General features: G+C 45.6%; 1 protein-coding gene across 6 annotated transcripts in view; it reads right to left on the reverse strand.

Annotated features, from left to right (window-relative positions):
• LOC308570208 (uncharacterized protein) overlaps positions 1-20,850 on the reverse strand; it is a 147,297-nt gene that overhangs the window by 24,527 nt on the left and 101,920 nt on the right. For 2 of the 6 annotated variants that reach the window (XR_014000971.1, XM_081165041.1), the window contains exon 3: positions 3,609-3,691. The exons of 1 other annotated variant lie outside the window; for it this stretch is intronic. Coding sequence is in view for 4 of the 5 variants with exons in the window: in XM_081165041.1 (XP_081021167.1) it covers positions 3,609-3,691 (83 nt within the window). In the remaining variant the exon portion in view is untranslated. Of the gene's footprint in view, positions 1-68; positions 1,468-2,994; positions 3,692-15,772; positions 15,948-20,850 lie in introns of those variants that run through there. 3 more of the 6 variants (XM_081165043.1, XM_081165039.1, XM_081165042.1) reach the window with 3 other exon arrangements.

Consider the following 20,850-nt stretch of genomic DNA (forward strand, 5'->3'; position numbering starts at 1 on the left):
TGCACAGCGATCCCTCTTGCTGTTCTGGCTTCTGGGATTCAGAATAATTTTTTTCTTGTTTTCCTCCTTCAAAAATTAGGTGTGTCTTATGGTCTGATAATACGGGACTTCCCTGTAAACTCAGTCACCGCAACTCCTTGATCGCAGTGTGAAATTGATGCTGAGTATTGTCACCATTGAACAGTCCACTTTACTTAAATCAGTAATGCAGAACCTTGCTTTTATTTTAAGTGCATTTCTCAAGTTAAGGAGTTGCGTAGTTAACGGAGAACTCTGATGACTCTGTGGCGATCAGCAGTTGTACATTTACAGCTGCTTCCCTAAATGCTGGCTAACCCAAAAATAGGCAGCGTGTTTTTGAACAAATATCATTTATTATGTTACACAGGCACAATGTTTGACACTCCACATGATGGGTTATACAGTGGTACCTCAGGTTAAGAACTTAATTCGTTCTGGAGGTCCGTTCTTAACCTGAAACTGTTCTTAACCTGAGGTACCACTTTAGTTAATGGGGCCTTCTGCTGCCGCCGCACCGCCGGAGCATGATTTCTATTCTCATCCTGAAGCAAAGTTCTTAACCTGAAGCACTATTTTTGGGTTAGCGGAATCTGTAACCTGAAGTGTCTGTAACCTGAAGCATCTGTAACCTGAGGTACCACTATATCTAGTTGTGTTTCTCCACTGATGGAAGGCTCTTTGATTCAGCAAAGGCTTCCTTGTTTGGATAGGAGGAAGATGTTTGTTGGGTCCCATCCCCCCAAATTACCCTTCTCTTGCAAAAAAACCAACAACATGCACTATGGACACCTCTGTCCCCTTTAGCAATAGCTAAACAACAGGTACAATATCCTAGCGCTGTAGTAGAAGCCATTGTGTCCATGGGAATTACTGTTTTAAACAAGGCAGACTGTCTGTCCCTTGTGGGACTGGGATCGAGGGAACCAGGGTTCAAATTATTTTTTTGCATACCACCCTCCATCCGTAGAGCTCAGAGCAGTTCACAACATAAAATGGCAATATAAGACCCACAGTATAAATAATAAAATCAAGAACAGCAACAAACTGTTGCCCCCCAGCAACACATTTAAAAGGTCATCCGATGTCAAATCAGCCCAAGGCCTGGTTGAAGAGGAACGTTTTTGCCTGGTGCCTAAAAATGTATAATGGAGGCACCAGCCGAACTTCCCCGGGGAGAGCATTCCACAGACAGAAAGCCGCTACAGACAATCCCAGCACTTGGCTGTTAGGTGAGACTGACTGGCCCATGTCACAATGAGGTTGTGAGGATAACAGTGAAGAAGAGGAGGAGAGCCAGTGCTATTTTTTTTCTAGAAGAGGTGCCAGAACTCACCATGTTCTCTTATAACAGCAATGGTGCCCACCTGAGAAGTGCTGGAACTGAATTCCAGTGAGATCTGGCTGAAAGGAACCCCTGAGGAAAAGCCATGTACGTCACCTTGAGTTCTGTGGAGGAAAGGTGGGATAGAAATGCTGTAAGCAAACAAAATTAGGATTGCTATCTGCTTATGGGCTGTATTTTATAGTCGTCATGACAATCGGCAGTGAATTCCACACCCACCGTCCGTAGTAGCCTCTTTCAGGGATGGTAGCAAGGGTGTAACAGGGTAGCTGGAGCCATTCTTAGCCCTTCCCTTGGAAACTGATTGTCAGGTGCTGGTGTGGTTGATCGAGAGCAAACCGACAAGACTCCGACCTGTCTTTTCCAGGCTTTATTATTAGTGCAAACTATTTACAGGGATGCGGGTGGCGCTGTGGTCTAAACCACTGAGCCTAGGGCTTGCTGATCAGAAGGTCGGCGGTTCGAATCTCCGTGACGGAGTGAGCTCCCGTTGCTCGGTCCCAGCTCCTGCCAACCTAGCAGTTCAAAAGCATGAAGTGCAAGTAGATAAATAAGTACCACTCCAGCAGGAAGGTAAATGGCGTTTCTGTGCGCTGCTCTGGTTCGCCAGAAGCGGCTTAGTCATGTTGGCCACATGACCCGGAAGCTGTACGCCAGCTCCCTCGGCCAATAAAGCGAAATGAGCGCCACAACCCCAGAGTCGGCCATGACTGTACCTAATAGTCAGGGGTCCCTTTACCTTTATTTACAGTGAAGAGCGTCGCAAGTTCATGTCTGGCTCACACGCTAGTAGAATCTGGGAGTGTGCGGTCCTTATACCTCCCCCAGCATAACAGTTGTGTGACCCCCAACCTTCTCCTCCTTTCCCTGCGCCTAAACCTACTGCGCAGAATGGGCGCTGGCAAAGGGGTACTTCCCTCCCCTCTGGTTTGCTCAGGCTCGGTGTTGAGGCTCTCCCTAGCATCCCCTGCTTCCACCACTTCCTCTCCACTGGAGGTGGGGCTTCCCTCCTCGCCAGAGGAGGAACTGCTTCGCAAGATTTTCAGAGGTTCCCTATAACACAACTGCCCTTCCACCTCTTGCCTCTGAGCTGATGGCAGTTCCCTGACACTGATCCTCCACTTCTGTTCCTCTTCCAAGGCCATTTTGACCTAGCCAAACTTATTTTTTGTATCTGGAGAAAATGAGTGGAAAGGAAGAATTGTTTATAGGCTATAGTAGCGTTATGAGGCAAGCAAAGCTTTGCAGTCCCATGTCGGCCTCCTTACGGGTCACTGTGCCAAAACAGGCCCTTTTCACAATAGTTGCTATGTTACAGCAATAGGTCCCAAATGTTAACATATCTGCACTTCCCAGAAGCAATTGGAGATAATGACTGTTCCGCCAGGCATTCCCAACTGGATGAATGCATCTTTGCCACGAGTATGTTCTGTCTTAAATGTAACTGCTGGGTTTTTGTATGTGTTAACTCTTTATTATAGGAGGAGATTAAATAAATATATGAACAACAACAAAAGAAATAGGAATCCCCCCCCATGAGCAACAGAAGGAATGAATTGATGAGAAAAGATATATATATATATATAATGTTGTTGTTGTTGTTTAGTCGTGTCCGACTCTTCATGACCCCATGGACCAGAGCACGCCAGGTACTCCTGTCTTTCACTGCCTCCCGCAGTTTGGTCAAACTCATGCTGGTAGCTTCGAGAACACTGTCCAACCATCTCGTCCTCTGTCATGCCCTTCTCCTTGTGCCCTCCATCTTTCCCAACATCAGGGTCTTTTCCAGGGCGTCTTCTCTTCTCATGAGGTGGCCGAAGTATTGGAGCCTCAGCTTCAGGATCTGTCCTTCCAGTGAGCACTCAGGGCAGGTTTCCTTAATAATGGATAGGTTTGATCTTCTTGCAGTCCATGGGACTCTCAAGAGTCTCCTCCAGCACCATAATTCAAAAGCATCAATTCTTTGGCGAACAGCCTTCTTTATGGTCCAGCTCTCACTTCTCACTTCCATACATCACTAATATCTATCTATCTAGCTATCTAGCTATCTATCTATCTGAATGAGAGAGGTTTTATTTCCACAGATTTATAGGTTTAGCTGGACGTTGCAAGCCAGCTGTGACATGCTGTGTGTGCATCAGATTAAAAAGCTATGGCCTGACACAGGAAAGACTCCCCCTGCTGCTGCCACCAGCAACATTCAGTGTAAACCAGCTTCCTTCCTCTAAAGTCACAGGAGACTCACCATGTTTCAAAGAGATGTGTGAACACTAATCCCCTCTTTCCCCTCCTCAGAGCATCTCTCCTCTCCACTTTTTCCGGCTGAAGCTGTGAACAAGAAATGACAGGGAAAGTTAATGTTTTTTTCTGCCACTTGTGGGTGAACCTGAGAAACCTACATGTCTATTGCCAGAGTGGTTACCGCTGAAGAAAAAAGGAAGGCATGGAGATCATCACTTCAGAGACACAGGGATGGCTTGGGGTTTTGTTCTTAAGAGGCAAAACACACACAAATGTTTTGCATTCTGCAGTTCTGCTGGCAGATTCCAGCTGCACTTCGAATACTTTTCAAAACAAAATGCCATAGGAAGGTTTGGCACTAATAAATGGAACTGAATGTATTGTTGATGTTGATTTATTAATCTCCTTCAAAATGTATTAGCTGTCCTCTGATGAGCGTTTCACTGCTAATTCTGTGTGCTGCAGAGTACAGTATGCACACTGAGTGAACAACTTGGCTCTCCCCACTCCAAAAATAAATAATTTTTTACTTTTTCTAACTTTATGGATTACTTGCCAAACAGTATTGGGTAGGGTTTCAATGATCTTGATGAGGGGGCAGGGGGCTGTCAGTTCCAAAACCGGAGATACTTCCTCTCCCCTATTTTGCATGAATTGGCAATAATAATAATAATAATAATAATAATAATAATAATAATAATAATAATATCCTTATGACCTCACCAGCATTCTAGTGTGCATTTCTAATCTACATTGGTGTGTGCAGCTTTGCCTGATCTTTTGCAAGCACTTTTTTCCGAATGTAAGGTATTTCAATGTTATTTTCTGTAATATAGGCAGTTATGCAGGTTTCCCCTGTTATATGTTTTGTGCACCTTGTTTTTGTTGGAGAACTGCATCGCAACATTTGGAGAAGAGCAGTTTTCAAAATGTAGCTGTGATTTTGGGTTTGCATATTGTTTTGGGAACCGCAGATTAGGAAGACTCAAACTGAACTGATACTTGAGTTCCAAAATAAAGGGGGGGGTTGAATCTCTCTTGTAAGACTCAGTTTCCTACTACTCAATTAAATAAGTACAGTAAACTGGTTGCTACTTGTCCATATGAATATTAGGAGATATTATTATTATTATTTATTAAATTTGTATACCACCCCTCATCTTTGGATCTCAGGGTGCTTCACAACATAAAATTACACACACACACACACACACACACACACAAATGACACACACACAAACACTGTGTGTGTGTAATTTTATATGTTTATGTGTAAATGTGTGTGTGTGTGATATACAGTGGTCTCTCGGGTTACATACGCTTCAGGTTGCATATGCTTCAGGTTACAGACTCCGCTAACCCAGAAATAGTACCTCGGGGTTAAGAACTTTGCTTCAGCATAAGAACAGAAATCGTGCAGCGGGAGGCCCCATTAGCTAAAGTGGTGCTTCAGGTTAAGAACAGTTTCAGGTTAAGAACAGACCTCCAGAACAAATTAAGTTCTTAACCCGAGGTAACACTGTACACACACAAAATAAGAATAAAAATAAACCAATATATTCAAGCATTCGCGCTGTGGGTTAAGCCACAGAGCCTAGGACTTGCTGATCAGAAGGTCGGCGGTTCAAATCCCTGCAACATGGTGAGCTCCCGTTTCTCAGTCCCAGCTCCTGCCAACCTAGCAGTTCGAAAGTACGTCAAAGTGCAAGTAGATAAATAGGTACTGCTCTGGCGGGAAGGTAAAGGGCGTTTCCATGCGCTGCTCTGGTTCGCCAGAAGCGGCTTAGTCATGCTGGCCACATGACCCGGAAGCTGTACGCCGGCTCCCTCGGCCAATAAAGCGAGATGAGCGCCGCAACCCCAGAGTCGGCCACAACTGGACCTAATGGTCAGGGGTCCCTTTACATTTAATGGGGGACCATCTCTGGCCAAATTCATCTCAAAAGTGATTCAAAGGGAATGTGCATTTATTTCATTCTTTTACGCTTAACCATTGAGCTTGGAACGGATTCATAAGTCACATTCTCTTGCTAATTTGTCAGCCACATCAGTTGTGTCAAGCCCAGCACAGAGATTCTGAAGCACTTCGCAAATCCAAAGTATCAAGCAGTTCTGCTTATAAATGATTAGCGTATAGGAAGCTGGCTCAGTCAGTACAGCGTGCAACTCTTAATCTCAGGGGTTGTGGGTTCTAGCCCCATGCTGGGCAAAAAGATTCCTGCATTGCAGGGCGGGGCTTCCAGTTCTATGAATCTATTATAATCATAGATATTAATAATATTGTTTTCAGTGAAACTGTCATATCCCTGTTTGGTTTGAGGAAGATTCCACTGTGCGTGTCAAGACCAAGAGTTTTGTTCTGCAGCCGCTGCTTCCTGTGTTCTAAATGCAAATCTCAGAGGTGAGATAAGTATCCCTGCTATGAGCCAACCTTTATCTCAGTATTGAGATTATATATATATATATATTCTCTCCTTTTTAAATATCCTGCTGAGACCAGCCATGGTTGCATCTGTGCTGAGGATGCAGCTGCCAATCAACACAGTCTCCCCCCCCCCATTTTTTTTTGCAAAGAAAGCGACAAGGAGTACTATTCTTAGATGCCAAGCACTCTCTGCAACAGAACTGGTGCCAATGAAAGAAGGCACTGCTGTACAGAAACATGCGTTTATAGATCATGCGTTGCCACCAGAGACTTTCCGTGCCTCTGACACAGAGCTGTGAGCCAAGAAACCCCTTTCAGTCCTGACCTCAGCCGTAACTCGCCGGTGAGTGATATAAATAATAATAATAATAATAATAATAATAATAATAATAATAATAATAATAATAATTTATTTATACCCCACTCATCTGGCTGGGTTTCCCCAGCCACTCTGGGCAGCTTCCAACAGAACCCTAAAATACAATAACCTATTAAACATTAAAAGCTTCCCTAAACAGGGCTGCCTTCAGATGTCTTCTAAAAGTTTGGTAGTTATTTTTCTCTTTGACATCTGGTGGGAAGGCGTTCCACAGGGCGGGTGCCACTACTGAGAAGGCCCTCTGCCTGGTTCCCTGTAACTTGGCTTCTCTAATATGGTCTATTTCACAGACTTGTTACAAGGATTGCTGAGTTCGCCTGCACGAAGTGCTTAGAGCACTTATGGATGGTGTTGTGCAAAACTCCTAAGATGGGATGTGGCCACATGGATGCTGTTGGACTCCAGTTCCCATCATCCCTGTTCACTGGCTAAGCTGGAGCTGATAGGACTTGGAGTCCACCAGTGTCTGGAAAGGCGCACGTTCTCCAACCCCATCAAGCTTCTGCAACTTCTTTCCTTCTTCCAAAAGGCACGTAGGACCCCCAGTGCTATTGGCTCCTGGCGAGATCTATAGACGAATAGAACCATGGTGGGGACATTAAAGACCACCAACCCTTTTATCACTGCAGGAAGTGCACTTAAAAATGGTCCTTGCACCTCTGTTTTAAAAACCTCTCTGCTAACCGAGTGTCCCATGCAGTTGGGGAGGGTTATAGCCAGGAGAAAAGGCAACATTTTAGTTTCCACCCAACACAAGTGCACTTATTCAGCCAGCTTCCATTCACGTTCCAAAATCTGTCCCGCTGCACCTCTTGTACAGCTGGAGAACCACCATCCGACCACCCTTAGTATAGCATCTTTTCATAGAATCATAGAACTGTAGAGTTGGAAGGGACCCCAAGCGTCATCTAGCCTCCTACGACGCAGGAATCTTTTGCCCAACGTGGGACTTGAACCCACAACCTAGGAGACCATAGTGCTCATAGACACAGAACCAGTGGAGGGGACGCCCCTCTCTTGCAAGACTGCTTTTTGTCACTTTCTGTAGAGCTCTTCAGGTTTATGAATGACCTAGAATTCGTTACTCATTAGCTTTTTCACTTGTATAATCTGGGAGTTTAGAACCATAATTGTGGAGGGAGGGGTATAATAATAACTATTATCAGTGCTTTTTTCTGGGGGGATGCAGAGGTGCACATACCCCTAAACATTTTGTGAATCTTTGTACTTTTGTCTATTTACCGTATTTATTTTCCCCAATTTGAACTATATAATTGTAATTTTCTTGAGTCAAAATGAGAGTACCCCTAAACTTTTTTTTTAGAAAAAAACCACTATTGTTATTGTTATTGACATCCCTATTTTCATCAGAGAAATGTTGAAGGGTATGGATCCCTGCTATTTTGCTCAGACATTTGCCTTCCTCTATTACCTCCACCCATGCCCCAAATCCTCATTGTCCTCTTCTCAAGCCCCTCATTCATAGCCTCAGACAACATTCCTGGACTGGAGCTAGGAAACCAGTTTATGGTAACCTGGAAAAGAAGGTGACTGTCTGGCTGGAACCCTGAACAGGAGCACTGCTGTGACAGATGAGCAACCATTTTGTTGCAGGCCTCGCTCCAGTGTTGATAAAGGACAGCTTCTTCCATACTAATGATTACTTATAGATTGTTGAATATCAGTATGCTACGTACATGGAGGTACTTAGATTTTCATTTGGATAGATCTGAAACTGTGCACACGCCACACACTTAAAGCACCTTGCTTCCTTCAAATTTTCCTGGGAACTGTAGTTCATTATGGGTGCTGGGAACTGCAGCCCTGCGAAGGGGTAAACTACAGTTCCCAGGATTCTTGAGGGGGGTGCACTTTAAATGTATGGTCTTTATGTAGCCTGATTCTCATTCACTTTGTACATGCAAAAGACCTGTGATGTAGAAGCATTCTAGCAAAATCACTTATAGTTATTGCAGTATTAATATTATTTCTCTAATGAACACATGGAAAGATCTGTGAAAGGAACCTATAGATGAAATTACAGGCGATTTTGTTTCTTCTAATATCCTTTTTATTTTTAAGGGGGGGAAAACCCTTTCTTTTAACATTCTAATTGTGTGCCATGGAGAGAGTCAAGAGAATATACAGAAGCTATTTTAAATCAGGAACGTTTCATTTCCTGCTTACTTCCAGCCCGTCTTAACAAAGATTTCAAATGCACTTGTGGAGTAGATGGGAATGTTAAGAGACACTTGGAGGCTGACAGGAATATATATGAGGCAAACAGCGGAATTTAAGACAAGTTAGTGCAAATAAGTGGCAAACAGATGCAGTGCTTCAGAATCGGTGCTCATTTTCCAGACAGGATACTGGAATAATTTATTGCCTACATGCAGTAATCCAGATTTCCACCTTCATTTATATCGCTTTTTAGCAACTGCCAAAAAACCACAGCGTCAGCAAGATCAGTTCAAGGCTGCCATGATGATGTTATCCTCCAAACTTTGCCACTTTCAAGGAGCATGAATCAGACCAGACACCATCCGTAAAAAAAAGCAGAATATTACCTATGAACTCTAGGTGGCTTTTGGCTTGTTTTCAGTAGCTATCTATTGTCTGAACATCAAAAAGAAAATGCAAGAATTAATCTCCGCTATCATAACCCACAAAAACAGGCATTATTATAGCAGCTCAAAGCCACATTCCGGCCATTCAGGGAGAGCGTGGAGCAAAGGCCAGTCGGGAACTTGCTGCCCTCCAAGATGTTGTTGAAGTCCTTCTCCCATCATCTCAGAGCAACAACATCTGAAGGGCCATATCTCTGCTCTAAAGATGTGCCGGGACAAGGGTGCAGCTGGTTTTTAATCTAGACCTGTGTCACAGGGTCCATAGTTTTCACCATGGGCTGATCTGGATTTTATAACAGATGGGCCCGTGTTTTGTTAGCCTAAAAATGGGAAACGAGCGAGGTCCCAACCAGGGCTGCCTTAGGCATATGTGGCGCCAGGGTGCAAAGATCCGCCTGGCGCCCCCCCCCCCCAGGTTGCCCAGTCCCAGGCGTGCAGGAGGGCAGAGCCGGCTGGCAGCCTCAGCATCTCGCTGGCTTGGTCGCTCCCGAACTCGCAGCACAGAGCCGCCCGCAGCAGAAGAGCCCGCCACGGCACTCCAACCAACAGGCGGGCTCTTCCCCGGACTCAACTCTCAGGCCCTGGACTCTTGGCCTGGCGCCCCTGAGAGCCTGGCGTCCAGGTGCCCCACACCCCTAGCGCCTATGAGTAAGACGGCCCTGGTCTCAACCAAAGAAGAGTGGCAACTTAAGTTGACAGAATATGCACAACTGCAGACTTAACATATAGAATAAGAGAACAATAATAACATACATTTAAAGAAGATTGGAAAACGTTTATTGAATATATGGGAAATAATTGCGTACAACTGAAAACACATCATTAAGATAAATTTAACAGTGTAAACAAGTTTTGATGGATGCAATAATGGAATTCTGAATGGTATGGTTTTTTTAAAAAAAATATGCAGGGATTTATGATACGTAAAATGAGCCATGGAAAGAAGAAGCCACTGCCACACACACCCAGTGGTGGCTGAGCACCAACAGGGCATCACCTCGCAGGATTCTGCCACCCGAGGCAGCTTCTCCAGCCCTCCTCATGGGTGGGCCGGCCCTGGAGAGCCTTCGAGCAAGACACCTTTTGAGGACTCTCTCTCCCTGAGCAAGTCTGCCCCCTTGCGGCCTTTAGCACCTCCTCCTTGCTACTGCCTCCTTCTTGCCAGGCCGAGCGCTGCTTTTCCTCACCGCCACACTGACTAGGCCTATGCCAGGCCTCAACAAGCAAGCAGGTTGCCATGGTGAAGAAGAGGAGATGGTCCAAATGGCTATTGTCAGGGCGTCAATCTGCTGGCTTGCGGATCCTTGGCAGATGTCCAGCCATGCTGACCCCTGGTGCCAGTCCTGCCCTATAGTAGCATTAAAAACAAAAAACCTTTGACAGGCAGCATACAAAGCCAATTGCTTTTCTGTTTGTTCCTCAGCCCAGGGCTTAAAGCTGCACTCCACAATAACTCTGAAGCCCAAGCGTAAACAGGAGGCTTAGCCATGTTGGCACCTGCAACATTGCGGCCTTTCAGTTCTGAATCTGTCCCACGACTTTTAAAAACGCACACTTTCTCTGCACAAACAAAAGGCTAGGCAAGGCAACTCAGTAGGTCCCTTTATAGCCCCTGCTACTTCAGCTTGTTAGACTTTTATTTCCCTCACCCCCATAAATATTTATATTGCCGTTGGGGTTGGGTGAATAAAAATGTTGACTCACAGAGGTGGCTGCATATCCCATATATATATAGAGAGAGAGTTTTTCCAGTAATTTATTGTCTTTTAAACATGAAAGTTATTTTTAAAGACCTTTTAGAATCTAATAAGTGCTGCTTATTGATCTGGAGCCACAACACGCATGCACGCCGGCCATACCCATTTCAGGATCACATTACTGCAATTTCGCCTAGTGCTCGATTCATTCTAAAACAATGCATTATGTGGCTTTGTTCGGTCAAGGCTGCCATTCCCAGGCAAGGCCAGCAGGTGGGGGGACCATCTCTCACTAAGCCTCCCCAGCCTGTCATAATTCTACTTTCTTTCTTTCTCTTTTCTACCAGAGCCAAGGAGGAGGAAGTGATCCCTTTGTTTGCAGACAGCCTTATTGAAAAGCAACAACAACAACAAAAACCACTACCCATATTTGCTATTATCCCAAATAATCACCATCCGATGACTCCATGAGAAGGACACTTGATAAAAACGCTGCCATTATTGCTGTCGAGTTTGCCTTGGGCTTTTGTGAAAAGATCGAGCCACGTCAGCAGTCTTTGCTTAGCGCAAGATGCCATTTATTTATTCTTGCTGGCATCGCTCGGTAGTCTCGGCCCCCACTGCTTGCCGACTCCTTGAATTCAATCCGGGTTCCTACCATTTATTTATTTCTGCTTTTGCACTGAAATCGAAATCTTAAATATGTAGGCAGGCAGATGATGATAATCTCCAGGAGAAAGAGGCTATTTCAGCCATGTTCCCAGTAACTGCAAAGCAGATGTAGCTTGAGACCCTCCAGGTGTCCCTATTTTCCAGGGACAGTCCCAGATTTGCAGGTGTTACCCCAGTTTCTGATTTGATGCTTAAAGGTAAAGGTAAAAGGACCCCTGACCATTAGGTCCAGTTGTGGCCGACTCTGGGGTTGCGGCGCTCATCTCACTTTATTGGCCGAGGGAGCTGGCGTACAGCTTCCAGGGCATGTGACCAGCATGACTAAGCCGCTTCTGGTGAACCAGAGCAGCGCACGGAAACGCCGTTTCCCTTCCCGCCGGAGCGGTACCTATTTATCTACTTGCACTTTGACGTGCTTTCGAACTGCTGGGTTGGCAGGAGCTGGGACAGAGCAACAGGAGCTCACCCTGTCGCAGGGATTCGAACCGCCAACCTTCTGATCGGCAAGTCCTGTGGTTTAACTCACAGCGGCACCCGCATCCCTATTTGATGCTTAGGATGTCCCTATTTTCATCAGAGCAGTCTTGGAGGGTATGGAGTTATGTGACTCTTGAGCCAAGGAGATAAGTACAGTGGCGTAGCGTGGGTTGTCAGCACCCGGGGCAGGGCAAGGCAAGGCCCCCTAACCCATGGATTTGCGCCCCCTAACTCGTGGATTTGCGCCCCCTAACCCTAACCCCCAGATGTTGCGCCCGGTGCGGCCGGCCCCCCTTGCACCCCCCACGCTACGCCACTGGATAAGTAACTATACAACCTTTAGAAGACATCTGAAGGAAAGCTTTTAATGTTTAATGTTTCGTTGTATTTTTATATATGTTGGAAGCCACCTAGAGTGGGTGGGGCAACCCAGTCAGATGGCAGGGTATAAATAATAACATTACTATTATTATGGAATGGGACGTCCTTATTGTCATCGGAGAAAGGTTGGAGGGTATGCAGACGAACCAAAGGATCTGGGGGCAGAGCCATGAATGGAGGAGGTCTTGTATTGCAGATTTAGTAGCCGTTACAGTTTGGAGACAGTATGCTTCTGAAAACCAGCTGCTGGAAACTGCAGGAAGGGCTTCCTGCTTGGTGACCGTGAGGCCGGTAATCTGGGCTACATAGGCCATTGGCCTCATCCAGCAGGCTGTTTGAATCAGATAAGGCAGAGACAACGGTGCACCTCAGACCCAGGGCCAAATGTGGCCATCCAAGCCTTTCTGTGTGGCCCTCAAGACTCTCCCAAGCCACATTTATCTCCCCAGATCATCATGCACCTCATGGGATCTGCAACTAAATAAGTCCAGTGGGCGTGAATAGTCTCTGCAGAATGAGGACCGGAGTTGTAACTCTTGGTAGGATCAAGGGGAGGCGTGACATCAGGGCTATCAAAAAGGCAAGTTAGATCAGGTCTAAGGCAGCAACGAAATGAGATCAGGAAAGACGAGGAATGAATTCGGGGCAGGCCTCAAGCCCGGAAGGAAGCCCTGAAGCATGCTAGGAGCACAGAATAGACTGCAAAACCTCCAACATTCCTCAAATGGAAATAGGGACATTTCTCACTCGCCCGCCCCCCAACTAACCCTCCTCAAACCCCCCCACCCCATTTTTTGTCCCCCAGCCGCCCCACAACACTATACCACTATACCAGGGGTCAGCAAACTTTTTCAGCAGGGGGCTGGTCCACTGTCCGTCAGACCTTGTGGGGAGCCGGACTATATTTTGGAGAAAAAAATGAACAAATTCCTATGCCCCACAAATAACCCAGAAATGCATTTTAAATAAAAGGACACATTCTACTCATGGAAAAACACACTGATTCCCGGACCACCTGTGGGCCAGATTTAGAAGGCGTTTGGGCTGGATCCGGCCCCTGCGCCTTAGTTTGCCTACCCATGCACTATTGAGCCATTGTGGTGTAGTGGGTAAAGGCAGTAGACTCGTAATCTGGTGAACCAGGTTCACATCTCCGCTCCTCCACATGCAGCTGCTGGGTGACCTTGGGCTAGACACACTTCTTTGAAGTCTCTCAACCTCACCTCACAGAGTGTTTGTTGTGGGGGAGGAAGGGAAAGGAGAATGTCAGCCGCTTTGAGACTCCTTTGGGTAGTGATAAAGCAGGATATCAAATCCAAACTCTTCTTCTTCTTCTTCTTCTATACCAACGGGACAGTGCACCAACACTCCACTATCCTGAGACAACCCCTCAATCTTGATTTAATTCTATTTACTGGTAAATATCCGATAAATACATTTTAGAAAGGGGGAAAATTAGTTGCGGATGCACAAAGCATTAAAATAAAAAATGAAAACCAAGACTCATTGCACTCTGCTCTGCTCCTCCTTTCTTCCCGCCCAGGGCGGCCCTGTCCTCTGCCTGTACCTCAGAGCTGCACCTCACCTGTTCTCCAGTTGCCACTACAAGCTACCCAGGGGAGGATGCCGGCGGCAGGAGCCACCGGGAGGCCACAGAGAGGCAATAGGATGCTCCCTCACAGCTGCCACTGCCGCCATGTCCTCCCCAAGCTCAGTGGTGAGGGAACTAGGGACATTCCTGGATCAAATCAGAAGCTGTGGTGGCTTTCGTAATTCTGGGACTGTCTCTGGAAAAAGGAGTGAACCTTGAAGGGTACGGGCTAGAGTGTGGTTTCATCGTAAGAATGGTTCGTAGAAGAAGAAGAAGAGTTTGGATTTGATATCCCGCTTTATCACTACCTGAAGGAGTCTCAAAGCAGCTAACATGCTCCTTTCCCTTCCTCCCCCACAACAAACACTCTGTGAGGTGAGGTTGAGAGACTTCAAAGAAGTGTGACTGGCCCAAGGTCACCCAGCAGCTGCATGTGGAGGAGCGGGGAAGCGAACCCAGTTCCCCAGATTACGAGTCTACCGCTCTTAACCACTACACCACACTGGCTCTCAGTGTGAGCTTGTAAGCCGCGTCGAGAGCTTCTTGGCTCTTTAGAATGGGGAGAAGTATTAGAAACGCATGAAAACAGATGGGTTTTCGCAGCCACGGAGGGAGGCTCAGCTAAAGAAGATTCAAAATGACGGGTGTGCGCCACACCCTTGGATAGGAGCTGCCGCATGCCATCCTCTGAAGCTCCCTACCCAGCCTTGTTTGCAAAGCTTTTTAAAATCAATCTCACTGAAAGAGCGAGAGAGTAGAGGAGCGTAATGATTTATTAATAACAAACGATCAACTGCAGAATTTCTTTTTTGTCTTTCTCATTTAGGTAATTTGTTCCAATCCTTAATGGCCCGTGTTCCTTATTAGGCACGTTGCAGGGAGAACGGCTGCGAATCTCTAGAGCCATAATTTCCACAATGACCTATATAACTAGGGCTTTTGAGAATATACGCCGTGGTTTTGTTTTCTCATATATAAGCAGAAAAGATCTGTTCTCATGTTATATTTGTATTTGTTGGCTGGAGTACTGTTTAGGGGCTTTTGTCGGGGAGCGTACTGTTTATTAGTGTGTATACATTAGTATTATTCATTGTTTTGATTATTATTATTATTATTATTATTATTATTATTATTATGCTTTTTATTAACTTTTCATTACAGCACGCACATACACAACACTTAAGAAACAAACTAAAAAAAACCACACAAAACAAATGACAAACATACAGCCATAAATCTGAAAGTTCTTACATATGGACTTATGTTACCCTATTTTCTCTTTCCGATTCTTATTCTATTCTAATAGACTTCCTTCCTCCTCAAAGCGGCTCTGGTTTCGTGTCTGATAAACTGTTGCTTTCTCATTTCATCATTTCTACCCTTCTCCATATACTATGCTTGTAGGCCATGATTTGTTTTGCAAAAATTACTCAAAGCAAGTCCAGGTTTTGATTTGGGGGCACCGTTTTTTTTAAAAAGTAATCTCTGTACATTCCCCACCCTTTTTGAAATTTTTGGTTAGACTGCCTAACCAATTGTTTTGATTGTTTTCATTATGTTTTGATTATTTTTATTATGTACAGTGGTACCTCGGGTTAAGTACTTAATTCGTTCCGGAGATCCGTTCTTAACCTGAAACTGTTCTTAACCTGAAGCACCACTTTAGCTAATGGTGCTGCCGCGCCATCGGAGCACGATTTCTGTTCTCATCCTGGAACAAAGTTCTTAACCCGAGGTACTATTTCTGGGTTAGCGGAGTCTGTAACCTGAAGCGTATGTAACCCGAAGCGTATGTAACCTGAGGTACCACTGTATTTTGTGCTTTGTATATTGTAACTTTGTGTTGTGAACTGTTCTGAGACCTACCGATATAGGGTCGTTAAACAAACAAACAAACAAACAAACAAACAGTTTTCCACCTGCTTTCTCCTCTGGCTCCAAGGGAATGCAGCCCTTTCGCTGGGAGAGGTTCCCCACCGCCGAGCTAAAAGAAGAATGCGGCCCCTTGCACACGAAGAGATGCTGCGAGCGAGCGAGGACGGCAGAGATGGAAAATGGCAGCATGCCCTCACGATTAACTTCCTGCGCAAATGTCTAATAAGAGAACGATTTGACTTTCAATAATAGATGAATGAACAAAGGATCAGAAGATGGTGATCTAAGTGGCCCGGGATGTCTAATGCGAAGTCTTCGTGATGAAGAGGCGCCCTCCCCCCCACTTTGCATCCTGCCCTCTGTTTCAAAAGGCCCGGCTAAGTGGGGTGCGTCTTGCGCATGGCTGCAAAGGGTAAAGCATGACTTTGCAGCGCTCCCCCTTCGGAGTCACCCATTGGCACAGATACCATCATCAATTCCGCATCTTCCTGAAAATGTACTTTTAAGCACCTTAATTGCATTTCAGAGATAACCCTACAGGCAAAGTGACAGGAAGAGAAGCCATAGAGAGCGGCTCAGCGGTCAGGCTCTTTGTTTTAAATCAATCAAACATCTGCGGCTAATGCAGCTTTGGGCTGCTCCTCAGGAAGCATTAGGCCTATTAGTCTGGGACTGGCAGGAACAGAGAATAAATATATTTATGGACAGCGTACGTGGGCATTAGTGCCAGAGAGCAAATGCAGCAGCAGGAGGAGGAGGAGGCAGGGGAATGTGGTCAGCACTTCTGCTCAGGAGAGGATGCTGCAAGGCCCAGCATCCTTATGCCACCCTCACAGAGCTTGTTTTTCAGCTTATTTAGGGATCCATTGCATTTATATACCCCGTGGTACCCATCTCCCCCTTTCATCCTCACAATGACCCTGTGAAGTAGGCCAGGGTGAGAGTGCATGTCTGTCAGGCCCAAGGTCATCCCTTGAGTTTTCTGACTGAGTGGAGATCCGTATCCTGGTCTCCCAGGCCCTGGGTCCAATCCTGGTTTTCCCACTTTTTTCCTCTGGGCCACACTTTCAGATTACAGCGGTACCTCGGGTTACAGATGCTTCGGGTTACAAACTCTTCAGGTAACAGACCTAGAAATAGTACCTCGGGTTAAGAACTTTACCTCAGGATGAGAACAGAAATCGTGTGGCGGCAGCGGCAGTGGGAGGCCCCATTAGCTAAAGTGGTACCTCAGGTTAAGAACGGTTTCAGGTTAAGAACGGACCTCTGGAACAAATTAAGTTCCTAACCTGTAACAATTTGTTCGTGCTATACCTAATTTTTAAAATGGATTTAAGCACCTTGGAAAACAAAAAGAAACAACTCCTAGCAGTGCTTGACTGGCAACGTAGAACACAACTATTTTATACTATGATAGCTGAAGTAGCTCAGTAAGTAGAGCATGTGACTTTCAATCTCAGGGTTGTGGGTTCGAGCCCCAACATGGGGCAAAAGATTCCTCCATTGCAGGGGGTTGGACTAGATGACCCTCAGTGTCCCTTCCAACTCTACAGTTCTGTGATTCTGTGCTCATGGGACATCCAGAAATTATATAACATAAGAACACGAATCATTCTCAAAATACAGTTATAAATGAGCCTCTTGCATATGTACCTTAAGTATGCATACAAAGTCAGTATGAGGTGTAAGCTTGCTTTTGCTGGGGAATCTCGTTTATTTTAGGCCTAATTTGAGACAAACAAACTCTCATCTGCTCACCAACACAAAGAAGCCTTTCTCTTTTCTGATCTTTCATATTTGTCAGAGTTGAAAATCTCTGTTCACAACAATATGCTGTGGAAAATTGCAGAATAATAGCTGATGCTCTTGAAGAGAGGTACGGATACGGTTTCTGGTTGTATATCCCTCCCCCCAAAAAATATTACTATACTATACTGAAATATTTAAGTATTTCTTTGATTGTTCTTGAATATTCCCGCCAAACTTGCCATCCTCTCCTATCACACCTTATTTCCAACCCACCTCCCCGAAGTACGGAGAAAGTGTTAAAAAAAACACCATTATAATGAAGACTTAAAGTAATGCCTTGCAACGAGACTAGATCAACCAAAAGTGTTGTTCCACAGGTCTTGTTTGTTTGTTTGCAATATGAGCTTTGCGGATCTCATTCCTGAGCAGCACAAAGGATGACCCCCCCCCTCCTCTCCCAGCATACTCTCATTTCAGTCCAGATATTAAATCAGGTTTCGCATGGGATTTACACATGGGAATTGCCTTTCAGAATCTTTGCATCAATTATTAACTGGGCAGGATAGGACTGAGGTCTATTACCAAGGTTAAGTGTCCCAACGTTGATGCACTTAAACATTCCTTGGGTGCGTAGCAGAATTCCTCAGGAAGACACTAAACCGGTTGGAGCCAATGACTTCCTTCCCTTCCCCATCCTGAGCGATTCCTTTTCTGGCTATTAATTTGATTTATTGCACTCTCCTTGCTCAACAGTTGCAAAGAATGAGTGATTCCATCTTCGCATAACAGCTGGGGTGGGTCCCCGTGTGAAAATGGGCGTGTGTTTGTTTGATGGAGGGCACATGAGAGGAACCCGACCAGAAGAACGAACAGGTTAGGATGCTTCCTTGGCAGTTTGGTTTCAGCCAGGAACAAGGAACACGTGACCCACCCAGATGCCATTGGATTTTATAGCCCCCTTTATCCCAGCCAGCATTGGCCAATGGTTGGGAATAATGAGATTTGCAGTCCAAGAGTTTCTGGAGGACCGCTGTTTCCCCATCCCTGGTTTAAATTCTCAAGGCAGCCAAAAGCACTACGAGCAACCCTGCCATCGGATTCCTGTGGTCTAATATGTATAAGTAAAGGTAAAGGGACCCCTGACCATTAGGTCCAGTTGTGACCGACTCTGGGGTTGCAGCACTCATCTCGCTTTATTGGCCGAGGGAGCCGGCGTACAGCTTCCGGGTCATGTGGCCAGTATGACTAAGCCGCTTCTGGCGAACCAGAGCAGTGCACGGAAACGCCATTTACCTTCCCGCCGGAGTGGTACCTATTTATCTACTTGCACTTTGACGTGCTTTCAAACTGCAAGGTTGGCAGGAGCAGGGAATGAGCAACGGGAGCTCACTCCGTCGCGGGGATTTGAACCGCCGACCTTCTGATCGGCAAGTCCTAGGCTCTGTGGTTTAACCCACAGCGCCACCCGCATCCCTTCTAATATGTATACTATGTGGTTAAACTTACTTATGTGCTTGCTTGCAAAAAATTCTGTACATTAAGACAAAATTGCATCCATAAAACAAAGACAAAATGCACCACGTTACACACCATGCTATACATTGGGTTGGACTAGATTACTTTTGGGGTCCCTTCCAACTCTGCAATTTAATGATTCTATGTGGATACCATAGCAAGAGAATCAGCAGTTGGAGGGAGCAATGCCTCTGAATACCAGCTGCCGGAAATGGCGGAAGAAGGGAGAGCTCTTTGTGCCTGAATCCTGCTAGTGGGTTTCCCACAGACATCTGGTTGGTCACTGTGAGAACAGATGCAGGACTAAATGGGACATTGCATTGAATTGACCCAGCAGACAATTCTTATATTCTTATGGAACTAATCGTGACTTAAATAAGGAAGCCAGACTATCCTCCACCAGGGCCAGGGCTTTTTCAGTGATGGCTCCGACCTGGTGGAATGCTCTGTCCCACGAGACTAGGGCCCTGCAGGACTTGATCTCCTTCCGCAGGGCCTGTAAGACAGAGCTATTCCGCCTGGCCTTCAATTGGAATTAGCCTGGTCCTCTATTCCCTTTCCCCCTTTCCTCTTCTATGAAGAAACCCTTTCTGGGACCCCACATTTAAATTCTTCTCTGGTCTCCTTGCTGGCCCTAGTAGGACCAACTTGGCCAGTTAGCCCTGGTGATCATTTGATGTCTACTGACTGGGCTCCTCCCCCCTCCCCCAAACCCCCCCCCTTAATTTTTGAATTTTATTGATGTTGCATTTTATGCTGTTTTTAAGTTGCATTTTAATTAATGTTTTATATTTGCTGTCAGCTGCCCTGAGCCCAGTTTTTAAACCAGGAAGGGTGAGGTATAAATAAAATTATTATTATTATTATTATTATTATTATTATTATTATTATTATTATTATTAAATATAGCTCAAACAGCAGAGTTAAATATCACAGAGACAACAGAGACTATGCTATACGGTCATTGGATAATATGGAGTTCCATTCATTTCGGTGTTGGAGATGGTAATGTAAGTGTATCTCTCTGGATATGGAGGGATCCCATTGCGCTGGGTGGAGAGCTCTTTCTGGTGGAACGTCTGTGTGTGCAAACTGGTGCTCCCATGACTGCAACAAACCTGGTAGTGATTAACTGGCTAAGGTACCATATGCATTAACAGTGATCTCGATTTACTGAGGGCTGCTCCTTATTTAGTACAGAAGATCAAGAACAAGATGGCACCATCCACGGACATGACAGAGGTATCAATGGGCTCAGGGGAATCCCAAGGTTTGCAGAAATTCAAGCAATATTTGGGGGAGGGATTCCTTGGGGCGGAGCAAAGCTGCAAAATGGTCTGGCCAGGGCTGAGCATGGAATGACAGCTGACACTTGGGTGAGTACACTGGGAAGAGGGTGGGGTTTGGTTGGCTGCAACACTGAGAAGCAGGAGCAATCGACACTACAAGATTTTATTTCAGGTTCCACCAGTAATGTACCCATTTGCGGGGTGTGGGGGGACTGCATCACATGCCACAAAGGATGGGGGTACATGCTAAATATTATGGATGCACCTGCTTCTACCATGTCAGGTACGCGGTTTGACATGTGGTTAGGTTAGGCTGGCCTCAACCAGAGCCAGGGCTTTTTCGGCTGTGGCTCCGATCTGGTGGAACGCTTTGTCACAAGAGACAGAGCCCTGCGGGACTTGACATCTTTCCGCAGGGTCTGCAAGACAGAGCTGTTCCACCAGGCCTTTGGCCAGGGCACAGTCTGACCCCCTCCTTTGGCAGTCCTCACAGAGCTCTAGCCCAATGGTTGCCATTAATCTGATTTGAATTGATTTTATAATGAAATGATTTTAGAATGTTGTATTTA

Source organism: Podarcis bocagei, assembly GCF_964188305.1.
Source record: "Podarcis bocagei genome assembly, chromosome: 12".
NCBI lineage: Eukaryota > Metazoa > Chordata > Lepidosauria > Squamata > Lacertidae > Podarcis > Podarcis bocagei.